Here is a 12,991-nt window from a genome sequence, read left to right as displayed (position 1 = left end):
CTTGCCCTGGGCCACATCACTGACCAATGACACGGCCAGGATGAGAGCCCAGCGGTCAAGGAGGAGTCCTTTCCTCACTCCATGCTGCCGCACATAGAAACTTCACCTCTTCAGGTGGGGAACAACATAGATCCCATACCACACGGTAAGATGCCAGTGAAGTTCAAATGCACAAATGGATTTCAGATAAAAATATTTCTGTAAGAAATGTATACAGGAGATTCTCCTTTGATGTGGCATTCAAGAAATTAACTGGAAAAGGCAGGGATGAGATCGCACGGCAGGCTTATAAGAGCAAATCTATATAAACATTCATCCTCCTCCGCTCTGCATCCCTTACAAAAACTTCCTGGTTTCCTTTCTCCCCAGATGTTAATATCACCATGGCAACAAGAATATGGTTAATGCAGTAGCCACAGGGCTACTTTCTCATCACTCACATTCCTTTGCTAATGCTCTCAAATTCCCATTTTCATTCAGGAGGTTTATATAACCCATTTAAAAAAATCTTCATCTTTAACATTGTTGAGCCTATACTAGGACATGAGCCTATTCAAAAAATGCATATTAACAAAAAGAAAAGTGTTTGCATGTGTTTGATCTCTGTAAGGATAAACATTCAAAAATAGAACAAGACTGAGTGGTTTTTATTTTCTTTCTTTTGGTTTATTGTATCTTATTTAAAGCATGAATTATATAACGAGGGGAAAATACGCAGCTGTCCCATGGTATCCATGGGGATTGGTTCCAACACCCTTGAGGATACCAAAATTCGTGGATGCTCAAGTCCGTTGTATAAAATATGTTTGCACGTAACCTATGCACACCCTCCTGTATACTTTAAGTCATCCCCAGGTTATAATATCCAATACAATGTAAATGCTATGTAAATAGTTGTAATACTGTACTTTTTATTTGTATTATTTTCTATTGCTAGTGTTATTTTTATCTTTTCCTGAATATTTTTAATTCATGGTTGGTTGAATCCACTGATGAGGAATCTAAGGATATGAAGGGCCGACTGTATTATAAAAATATATTTGCAAAGGCCGCACTACACAAACCAGTGTCTCCAGAAGCCCTTACACAGCTATTATAAAAGTTAGCCACATTCTCACTGGAGTCACATTCCAGTAGCTGCAGTCCTTTCTAGCACCCTCTGGCGGTCGCTTTGGTTGAGCCTTCAAAGCCCAGAGCCTGAGGCCCTGCTTAAATCATCCTTAATTGAACAAGGCTTGGCAGTAGCCCTTGGTGACAAGTTCCTTTGTTCTAGGCTTGTCTTCCAAGGTCATCTGCAGGGCTGAATAACAAGTCTCCTTGCTGCTCAAATACACTTGCCCCTCTGTGTCTGATGTTCAACACTTGGGTTTGGTACACTGGCCTAAAATTCTATTAGAAGCCTATGGATTTTTCCATTTGCCTTAATGCAGCTGATCTCAGTTTGGGAGGCAGGTCCTAACACCAGGTGAGGTTCAAGCTGAAGTAACAGGAGTTTTGATAGGGTAGGGAGAGGAAAGCAGGTTTACAGGAGTAGTGGACAAGGAGGCCTAAAAGTGACTTGTTCATTCCCTCTTCAATTCAATAAATATATGCTGAATACCTCCCAGTGCCAGGGACTGGGCCATACTCCAGGGATTCCAAGATGTGTAAGAAAACAGAAGTCTGTCCTTGAGGAATTCATAGTCTTGCAAGCAAGGTGAAGAATAGGATGGGAGTAGGAGCTATAAATAAGTTTCATTGCATTTCTACTTCAGCCCTCCTAGGATTGTTGCGATAATAAATGTAAAATGTCTAATAAAGAAGGTGGATAATAAACGATAACTTTTTAAAAGTCATTATTACTATATATTTCACCTGCGAAGAAAAGGAGGCGATGGACATTTACTGAGCACTTATTTGGTAAGAGGCAGAGTTGTGGATGTTTTCCCATAGCATTCCGTAGCCCTCTGGCTGAATGGAGCGCAGCTGAACATTCCAGTGGCTGCATTAGTTTGGCAAAAGATGCCGTTTCACAAAAGGCAGATAAAGGGCTGTCAGGCAGCAAAAACAAACAAGTCATCCACTGGAAGGTGAAGAGGATTAGATTCACGTGAAAGTCATTAGCACAGAGCCAGGCTCACGGGAGCACCTGGGAACCAGGGGAAAGCCTGGACACAGAGGGTGGATGGGGCATCCCAGCCTTCAAGGGGCTTAGACAGCAAACAGAGTGTGCAAAACAGACAATACTGTGGAAATAAAATGATACTCTAGGCCTAATGTGAGAGTGGAGGGACAGGCTGTGATGCTCACAGATGAGGGTGGGGAGCAGCTAACTCCCTTGGGGGGAAAGTTACATTTTCAGATAATTATGACATTGAAGGGAAGGATGGCCTACGACTGCTGGTGTCACTACTTTGTTCAAAAGAACTTTCTATAATGGTGGACATGTTATGTATCTGTGCTGTCTAACACAGCAGCCACTAGCCACATGGAGCTATTGAGTGCTTGACATGCTCTTGAGAATGAAGAAATGAATTTCAAATTTAATTTAATTAAAATTAAAATTAATACCTACAAGTTAGTGTCTACTAAACTAAGATAACCTAGGTATTGAGAAAACAGAGTTTTCCTTCCTCAATGGGGTCCAGAGGTGGTTAAGAGGCATGGACCCTGGCTAGGAGAAATGTGGTAAAAGGGGCTCCCACTGGTGGGAAGTAAAATAAACTCTGCAACATAGTGGCTTCTGGGGACTCAGGAGGAAGTCACCCGAGGGAGCGGTCATACGCCATGGACTTCGGGGACACTGTTGTTCAGGACCTATCCTTCAACTTTGCCTTTCTGCTCTGAACTCCCTTCCTAAATCCCTAAGTCCTTAGAAAAGTTCTGTTCAGCATTATAGCCTAGGTTCAGTTGTGCTTTGAGGAATTAAGGGAGAGACTCTGTCTTATGGTTTAACACCTTGGTGCCTGAACAAATGAGCAGAATGAGGACTAATAGAGTACTAAGTAGTCTAGTATTAGTAATAAGCACTAACAGTAAAGTATGTTACTCAAGTCGGAATCTTCAGATCCAGCTCATAGTAGATGCTCTGTAAATATTGCTAAATGAATTAAATTTAGAAAACGAGTCTCTAGGTTACGCTTATCCACGGACACTATTTCGCCCATGCATATGCTGAACCATGTTGGTCTCCTGTTTGAGCAGAATGTAAATCTTACACTTTTATTTTTCTAGCAACAGGTTTAGTAGTTCTAGTATCTAAAAACACTGCTCTCATTTTATCCCAAAATTACAATATCTTAAATAAGCAACTTTTCGTATGATTTGAGTTCTGAATGTGGTTCAGTACCCATCAAAACCTCATTTTTAAATCATCTGCTATTTGCGAAAGGCAGTCCAACAGATATGTTAACTAGCCATCGATCTGTGGTGTAGACACCAAGTTCTCTCCTACACAATCAGAACATCATACGCCTAAGTACCTGGGCCCAGGCTCTCATCTCCCCTGAGCAAGATGCCTTTACAGATGGAGATTCAGCATTCAGCTCCATAGGCAGCATGGAGCAGTGGAATTTGAGCCTTTTGAAGTGTTGTAATTAAAGATACTGGTAACTAGGTAACTCACTGTTCTTAATAGAAAGATTTATATAATAAAAACCATGTTTGAGTTATTTCACTGAAAAAATTTGCCTCTATAGATAACAGTAAGATTTCCTTTGTCAAAAATGAAAACCATATAATCCATGCTTCCCTTTCCCCTACACATATAGAAGCTTTTAAGGCCAAGTTTATTCTCCAATTGTATTCACTGGCTCATTCCTGCTGCCTGGTAACATTTGCTTTTTCGGTTTCACCCTTATATGTCTTTGTATATTTCAATCTGTCAACCACCTGAAATCCTTTTGAAAACAAATGAGGTCTAGAACTCAAACATGTAAATCCTTAATCCCTTCAGAGACCAAACCAAAAAGTACTAAGTACCAAGACTAATAAAAGGATGCTTTATTCAATTATTTTCTCAAAATGGCAAATTGAATAATAACTTACAAGAGAAAGGTCAACAGTAAAAGTGAAGATTAGGTTAGGTGGTCCATTATGTTTGATGAAAAAAACTCAGCCAGCAAAGTGTTAATCTATCTTCTTCAATCAATAGAAGGAACTTTGCAGGCATCTACATAATATAATTTGGCCTTTTGTTACTCTAGGGCATAAATGCTCCTTACTGGAATGATAATCAGGAGTGGCTCTGGTGTGTTTGAGTTACATTCTCCTTCCCATGAGAGCTAGAATGATTTTCCAAGAGAGCAAGGGTCATGCATAAATTCAGACGGTGTCGGGGGCCATCTCAGCAGACTCAGTTCGAAGAAGGAAGGATGCTGACGCTGCAATGCAGCATTCAGCAGCTACAGCATTAACTCCCTGCAGCGGACCTGTGAGCCTGAACACATTTCCATGGATAATCCAAAAGGAAATACTGAAGATGCCACACAGGATATCTTACTTCTACGTAGCAAAATTATAATGCAGAAATCAAAATTGACATCATAATAAAAATCTAAGGAAAGGTGCTAATAAAACAGGTTAAGTATGCCATATATACGTCGGTTACCAGAATTGCTACTCTGGAGGACGCATTCACCACTGGCTGCGATCTGCTTTACTGCAGCGTGAATTAGCTAGCACTACAAAGAAATATAGAAAGCAATCTGTGCTACTGTGTACTCCCTTTAGTCACATGGATTCGTTTCTGCCCTTTATTTGCTTTGGATATGAACATTTTACTGTGTGCAGGAAATGCTTCCAGAAACGTCCTTGTTCCTATTCCCAAGGTCTCTTTGCTAGCAGGGGTTATGTCCTCAGCCCACAGTGCTACAAATACTGCTAGTCTATATCTGCCTTTCTCCTCTGATCTAAATCTTCGACTCTTTCCTGTACTCAGGCGCAGCTAGAAAACAAAAATCTACAGCCTCCAAAGACAAAGGTTGCTGCTGTTGTTTTTTTTATCTACCTCTAACCATCTCATCAATACCTCTATTCAAACCTGGTTCTAAAGCATGTGACTTAGGGTTATAATTTGCAGCCAATTCTTAGCAAATGAGGCTTAATGATCCTCTCTTTGCTGCTCTGACCAGATAAAATTTGATCCCATCTGCGTTCAGAGAGGCCTCTTACTTTCACCTGCTATTTCTGCTATCTTCCTGAGAGAACTATGACCTAGGAGACCCCACTGAAGTTGGGAAGGAAGGGACCTCTGTAGTACAAAAGTAGAGACGTTCAATCATTATGTAATGAAATCACTAGAGATTTGGAACCTAAAATGGACTGCTTGAGGCAAGTAGCAGTTGCCTTGGTTTAAGCTCTTTATTTAGGAAGAGTCCTTCTCAGATACCCTAAAGCAAGTCATCAATCACCAACTGCAGAGAGAAGCAGAGCTTGTTGGGGAATAAGCAACAGCACAGCTTTCTATAAAGTGAAATCAAATTCTGCCACAGCCTTCAGCTCAGAAATGCTATTAGGCCTCATTAATTAGCAACGACAGGGGAAAATGCTTTTCTGAATTGGTGAAGAGTCTGAATTTTAACATCTTTTAAACAAAAGCACAATGTGATTATTTTAATTCACAAATGGTAACTCAGTAAGGTTAACGGTGTGGGTCTAAGGTCTCCATTGGTTTTTAAGCAATAAATAAGCATCTTTGTAATTACCACATGGTTTTAATGTAAATGGATGCTTTAAATTGGTCAAAAAAGTCGGAAAATACTCTTAAACTGCTTAAACATTTCCCTAATCTTCTCATTTTCAGCAGCATCCGGAAATTTCTGAACAATGGCACAAAGACAAACTTCAAACTTCACCCTGACATGAATTTTCCGAATGTCCTCATTAGAAGACATGACTTAATGAGGTTTTTATTACACTGTGAATTACAAAAGTCAAACCAGAAGAATGCCTCTTGAAATGAACTTCAGTTTTAACACTGACATGCCCTGTTTATACTTGACTTAAAAAAGTGCTTAACTTTGCCCTTCAAAATGTCAAACCAGGCCTTGGATCTGCCACGTCAAGGATGTAGTTAATGCAGTAAGAACAGAGCTCTAGAGTGAAACACACCCCCTGGCACTCTGGAGGCACTGAAACCGATACAGGCTTTCAGCAAGCTGATGCCAACAGGGTAGGAAATAGCCTTTATGTTGGTACAGTCTGGGCTTTTTATCATTTTTATAAAACTAATGAATTATAAAAAGAAAAGAAAAATAAACCCTTTTAAGTTGCCCAAAGGGAGACGGAATACTGGAGCGGTTAAGAGCTTTGGAGCTGGAATCCTGCCTCTTCCAACTTACTAGCTCTGTGATCCTGCAGCAGCTACTTCTTATCTCTAAGCCTCAGTTTTCCTCTTCTGTAAAATAGGGACAAATAACACTTTTCCTCATAGTACAATAAGTGAGAGACAATGCATAGCTTGGCATCTCCCAGTCAGTAAGGACTTCAAAAATGATATTACTTTTACTGCTGCTGCAACTACTGTACTGCTAGTACTGGCATTATACACTACGTCCCTATCTGATCTAGTCCTATTTCTCTTCTAATGAGTGAGGTTTTAGGAAAAATAATATTTCAAATGCTATAATCAAAATAATAGTGCTGCTGCTGCTATGTCGGGCACTGTGCTAAGTGGTTTACATATACTGTCTCTTTTAATCCTCACAGTGACTCAACGAGAGAGAGGTGATATTATTTTAGCATGATGATTTATTATCTAATTTCATAATTCATATCAGTTCATCTTATGAGAAAACTGATAGATGCAGAAAAGTGAAAGCCAAAATTTGAACCTGAGGAGTAAGAATTCGGAGTCCAGACTTTCAGCCACTACTTCATCCTGCCTCCAACTTCATTTCTACTTTTGACAATGATGTTTCTGATGATCAAGCCTAACACGGAACCTGTTTTAACATTTAGAGCAGTACTGCTCCGGATGTCCAAGTTGCTGTGCAGTGATACACGTGATGTTGTAATTCCTTTCTCCAATGAACCTGAGCTTACTCGGGTTACAGAATCTTGTTACCGATATGAATGTCGGTAGGGGACAGAAAATAAAAGCAAAAGATGGTCTCTAGTACTTATTTGGGTTCTGAAGTTCGGACCTCATCTTGATATTCCAGCACATTCCACCATAAGGTCAAGACCCTGATCTCTCGATCACTAGGAACCATTTGACCAATTTCTAACAGTTTCAGAAATTTCAACTTGGGGAACCGTTTGTAGTTCCCAGTCATGGTCACTTGAATCACATCTTCTATATACGCATTTATATATTTAGCACCCACTCTGCTGAGTATCCCTAACCTTGTTTGACTTTTCCTTCTAGGAAGCAGGCACACTTATGTAAAAACATGAAGATCCGGTAGGATAAGTAGAAAATCATAACTTTGATGGGTTGGAAGGACTCTTGGAGGTCATCCCTCCCCATCTCCTCTTCCTTACGTTGGGAGAGGAGAGTTAGCAATTGTTCCAAAGGCTTAAAAGGCATCACGCATTGCTGTGCTCTTACCCTTGCCGTGAAGTCCACAGCAGCCGCTCGGTTTAACAGCAACGTGGCTACATTGATGTTTCCATAGTGAGCAGCTATGTGGAGCGGAGTGAAGCCACTCTGTAAAGAAAACACAGCAGACGTTCACTTGATTCCTGCTGGGCCCCTGGCTGACAGGTGACTGTCATAACCCTGCCCAAATCAAAATGAGGAAGCAAAATATGCTGAGGTCTACATTCCATTCTGTACTAGGTTTCGATCAGTGCCAATTGCTCACAGGGATGCTAATAAACCCCAAATGTACAGGTAGAGGAATAGAACAGGGAGGAACTAGGGTAGAGATTGAGTAGTTTTAGTAATCCAGTAACAGAACTATAGAGAAGCCAACATGTCGAAAAGTTAAAATAAAGATGATGGGAAAGATCTTTATAGCTCATAGCTTGATTAGTACCCCTGTTTTATTACTATGATACAATTGTGCAGTAAAACTCAAAATTCAATTAGTTTATATATTCAATATAGAATATTCAAATGAACCAAAAGTAAATGCCAATTTTAATAACAAAGGCAAGTTTTTTGGGAAGAGGTACTACCATCAAATTGGTTTTGCATAATGGACAATTGTGTTCTATAAAGAATCCATAAGTTGATCTCTTCTTTGTTAGCAAATGCCTACTCAGTAACACATTTTTCTGGATTATTTATACCAAGGTCATTTTACTTCCTTAAAAAAATGCTAAAACATGCAGCGATTCACTTAGTCCCCAAGGATTGAAACCTTATAGGAACTAGATGCATTTCTAATTTGGTAGCAAGCTTCTTAGCCATGCTAGCTATCTGACTGTCGTGGAGGGGTGGGTCATATTGGCACCATTCTGAAGTACCTTTCGTCTTGCTGACACCATGGAGGGTAAGTGTCATGCAGAACCCTAAAGAATCAGTCCTCGATGAGTAGAATGACAGGGTTGTCTGCAGCTTTAGGTATAGCTGATAAGCATCTAAAGTGTCCAAACTCTTCATCTCATACAACTCTATTGCAACACCCTTAAGTTACAAGCATTCCTCATTCTTCCTTTCCAACACCAGGTTCAGCTGCAGAAAGCCCTGGTAATCAAACTACTGTATTCTCTGGCACATGCTCCTTTGGGGGGCGGGGAGCAGGGGGAGGTCAGGGGTATAAAGCAGGTATCTAGCCTACAGAAGGCAATGCAAAGAAGGGAAAACCATGAGGCAGCAGCACTAAGTAATGGGAAAATGATGATGCAGATATAGATTATACATATATGCATATATATATATACCTCTGTTGTTCTATTCACCACCATCTAGGTTAACACATTTGGAAGCAAAGAGGAGGAAAAAATGAACGGTTAGTTCGCTATTGGTGATATGGATTGCAGAAAGCTCAAGACAGCTAAGTAATGAGGATGGAAGCTCGGATGGAAGCACAAAAGGCACAGAAAGAAAGCTAGACTGAATGGTGGGCGGCACAATGGCCCAGTCCAAATACCACATGTCCGCCACAGAGACTTTCAAGTTCTACAAAATGATGGGAATTTGGGGCTGCGGCTCTCCCACTGCTGGCTCGCTTTCCGCAGCTGACCTACACTCCGTGCCTTGCCTGTCATCTTAGATGGCAACTAGAGGTTTATCTAGCATTTCGTAATTTTTCACCCCATGTTTGAGCAGAAGTGTTAAATACATTCTGAAATCCAGATTCAAAGGAAGGAAAAGATCTGGTGCATATATATCGGTTTCTTTTGAGGTGGCCTCCCTTTTAGTAGGCATAGGGCAGCATCCCCATTCACCCCCTAGCTTCTCATGTGAAGGGAGGGCATGCCTTTGCTGGCTGGCTTGGACTCACGTTTTTACTCTTTGCAATGGAGGTAAGTGTTTGGCATAAGCTTGCCAAGAGGGAGACCAGGCGTTCTTAAAGGCCGTGTGCCTAGCACAGGATCGCTGCATGATGAGCCTGTGTCCGCGCTGCCTCACCTTTGACTCCACGTCCGCGTTGTTGTCATTCTGCAGCAGCAGGGCGGCGGCTTTTGTGTCGTCTTTTCGGGCAGCGATATGAAGAGCTGGGAGACGCACTTTTCCTTTGGTGTCATTCTCCAGCAGGAGTGAAACGACTTGGTCATGCCCTTGCTGCAAAGCTACTGCTAACGGTGTGAAGCCATCCTGCAAATAAATGGAGGGATCAAGATTGGCCCCAATGGATAGATTCTTTTTCAATTAAATTAACAAACAAGAAGGCAACCAAGTGACCAAGTATCAATTTTTGTTTTGGGTTATTAAAGCTAACAACATATTCAGGTGGATACAAATATGAAAAGATTTTCAAAATATGTATATAACCAAAGCAAAAAAAAAAAAACAATAAGAAATTTGTAATAAGTTTATGGGTAATGCTTTTTCAATATACATTAATTGGGCAAATTTTGAAAATATACAAAAGTACTACATAAAAAAGAAAAAGATGCCATAATTTCAATACACATAAAATAATCTCGGGTTAAATCCAGGCAAAAATTTCAAAAGACCTCATTTAAATAAGATGTAAAAATTTCCACTGATATTTTAAAGCTGGAATATTTGCCTGTCTGGTTCATTATTGTACTGGGTCGCCCATTATATATGAATATTTGGTGCTAAATCGTATATGTGAATTAATGAACTGCAGTCATTGCTGTTTTAAAAAAGGTCTATACGAAAGACTCTTGGCTTCTCTGACCAATGGGGGAAAGACGACACAGGGATCATGCAAAGCGTGACTTTATTTATTTATTCTGGTTATTTTTTTCTTTTAAAATTGTATTGTAAATTAACAAATTATAATTGTAAATTTTTTTTTTTTTTTTTGAGACAGAGTCTCACTCTGTTGCCCAGGCTAGAATGAGTGCTGTGGCGTCAGCCTAGCTTACAGCAACCTCAAACTCCTGAGCTCAAGCGATCCTCCTGTCTCAGCCTCCCGAGTAGCTGGGACTACAGGCATGTGCCACCATGCCTGGCTAATTTTTTGTATATATATATTTTAGTTGTCCATATAATTTCTTTCTATTTTTAGTAGAGATGGGGTCTCGCTCTTGCTCAGGCTGGTCTCGAACTCCTGAGCTCAAACGATCCGCCCACCTCGGCCTCCCAGAGTGCTAGGATTACAGGCGTGAGCCACCGCGCCCGGCCTATAATTGTAAATATTTATGGAGTACAAAGTGATGTTATGATCTATGAATACAATGGAGGATGATTAAATCAAGCTAGTTGACACATTCATCCCTTCAAATACTTATTTTTTGTGGTGAGTACATTGGAAATTTATTCTCTCAGCAATTTTGAAAGGTTTAATACACTATTACTGACTGTATTCACCAACCTCCCACCCCCATTCCTCCTAAGACTTTGTACCTTTTGGTCAACATCTCCCCATCACCGTCACCATGCAGCCTATGGTAGCCACCATGCTACTCGCTGTTTCTATGAGTTTGATTAAAATATGACTTTAGAATAAATTCAGACATAAGTGTGCACAGGTACATTTTGAGTTACCCTGGGACTTAATAAAGAGGACACAGCTACAGATTTCACTGTGGTTAATTAATCTGAGATGATTTTGCGTTGCTGACTACAGCATGAACAGCAGAGGGTAGAAAATCCTAAGACTGGCTCACAAATTGTAATTCCGTAATGCTTTCATTATTATACATTCAAAAAAGACATTTAAAAATTATTTTTACTAGAGAACTGGCAGGTGAGTTACATATTATTTTATTTGAGTCATGATATTTTATTTCTGTGGTCCTAATAGAGGATTGTTCCATTAGAGCATCTGTAAGACACATATGCACCTAGGTACACACTAATGCCTTTCTAAAACATCCCTTTCATCATTCCTTCTCTTGCTGGGAAATAGATTAGAACTCCTACAATTGATTTGACTGGATTCAAATCAGCACACTTATATTCAAGGATGTGTGAAATATTGACCCGAAGTACCTAAGGGATGATACTGCGCGGTCTCTTCCCGTATAAATCCTTTGTGCCAGTCTCCTTACTAATTATGAATGTGCAGACTAATTCCTACCCTGGCATCTCTACTCAAGCTATTTCCCCCATCCTGAAATGCCCTCCTCCTCTCTCTATGGATACAAATCCTATCTACCCTCTATGCTTCACGATCCTACTTAAATGCCACCTGCTTCTTTCAACTTTACTATCCAAGGCAACAGGAAAGCAGAAAAGAATAATGTCACCAATGTAACCAGAAAGACAGTCTCCGACTGAAGACGTAAGTAAGATAACAAACAGGCAAAGGCTGGATACAACCAAAATGTCACCTAAACGATAACAAAGTTTAGAATATAATGTTGTAAGAAAAGCAGTCTGTATAACAGGGTAAATATATGATCTCATTTTCCTAAAAATAAATATGTATGCATATTGTGACCCTGTGCAAACAATCTAGATGAATAAAACATTATCTCTAGGGAAAATTGACAGAGACTTTTTCTTTTTGCTTTTTATTGTACTTTCTCATTTATATCATTTATTACTTCTGCAAAGAAAGAAAAATGCATTGTTTAAAGGAGAAAGTGGTGAAAGGAAAATTGCATCTTAAGAATTAGTTTTGCATCTCACTTTAAAAACCTCAACAAAACCTAATGGGTAAAAATGACAGCCCGCTTTTGTTCTGAATCAAAACAAAATGACCACATTTTTGCTGATGTGATTTTTAAATTCACAGGACCTATATGTAAAGGAAACTACTTTGCACCAGAAAATAAACTGCAACTGAGTCAATCAGCACTGAGGAGAATATGTGTTTCCTGCATAAGCCAATTAAACACACAAAGATACCAGCTCTAAGGTGTTAATAGCTAAAATTAGCAGTTCCAGATTTTGCTTCAAAACCAAGTTTAAATGGTTTGGTTTGCTTTGTGCAGTTGTCTTAAGACAAAAATAAGAGCAGAAAGGAAGTGTGATAGAAGATACTTGAAAAAAGGCTCCGTGCCCCAGTGGCTCAAGGATATACTTTCACTGCCTTGTAGAGTGTCTGACATATAATAGGTGCTCAGTAATTACTTATAGAATAAATGAACAAATTTACCTCATGCTTCAGAATCTTAATTAGCAAAAGGAAGACAATATATGGAAAAGATATGCAGTACGTAGTAATAGAAAAACAAGTTTTACAAACCGCAAGCATGCCAAAGACTTGCTGCATAGATGTAAGATCTGAAGTGTGCCAGGCTTACTGAAAAGAATACATTTGAAAGAATTTGGCAAGATCACATCAGTTAGCAAATTAGAATTTTTATTAAAAACTCACTATTTAAGGAATCCTTTATTTACTCCCTACTGTCTGTTCTGTAAATACAGACTTCTATGTAAATGATGGCAACATCATTGCTAATGAGAGAGCAATACTGTAGTTAGAATATTATATGAAAACTGTTTTATTTCTTGCTCTTTTATTCTGTAATACCA

The 12,991-nt window shown here is 39.6% G+C and overlaps 1 protein-coding gene across 1 annotated transcript in view; it reads right to left on the bottom strand.

The window, feature by feature from the left end:
• ANK3 (ankyrin 3) overlaps nt 1-12,991 on the bottom strand; it is a 317,709-nt gene that overhangs the window by 191,331 nt on the left and 113,387 nt on the right. The window contains exons 6-7 of the mRNA XM_069460452.1: nt 9,503-9,688; nt 7,532-7,630 (exon numbers count right to left, since the gene is read on the bottom strand). Coding sequence (XP_069316553.1) covers nt 7,532-7,630; nt 9,503-9,688 — 285 coding nt within the window. The remainder of the gene's footprint in view (nt 1-7,531; nt 7,631-9,502; nt 9,689-12,991) is intronic.

The sequence above is a fragment of the Eulemur rufifrons genome, chromosome 28 (genome assembly GCF_041146395.1).
Source record: "Eulemur rufifrons isolate Redbay chromosome 28, OSU_ERuf_1, whole genome shotgun sequence".
NCBI lineage: Eukaryota > Metazoa > Chordata > Mammalia > Primates > Lemuridae > Eulemur > Eulemur rufifrons.
Note: the sequence above shows the minus strand (reverse complement) of the source record. Positions and strands in the feature narration are given on the sequence as shown.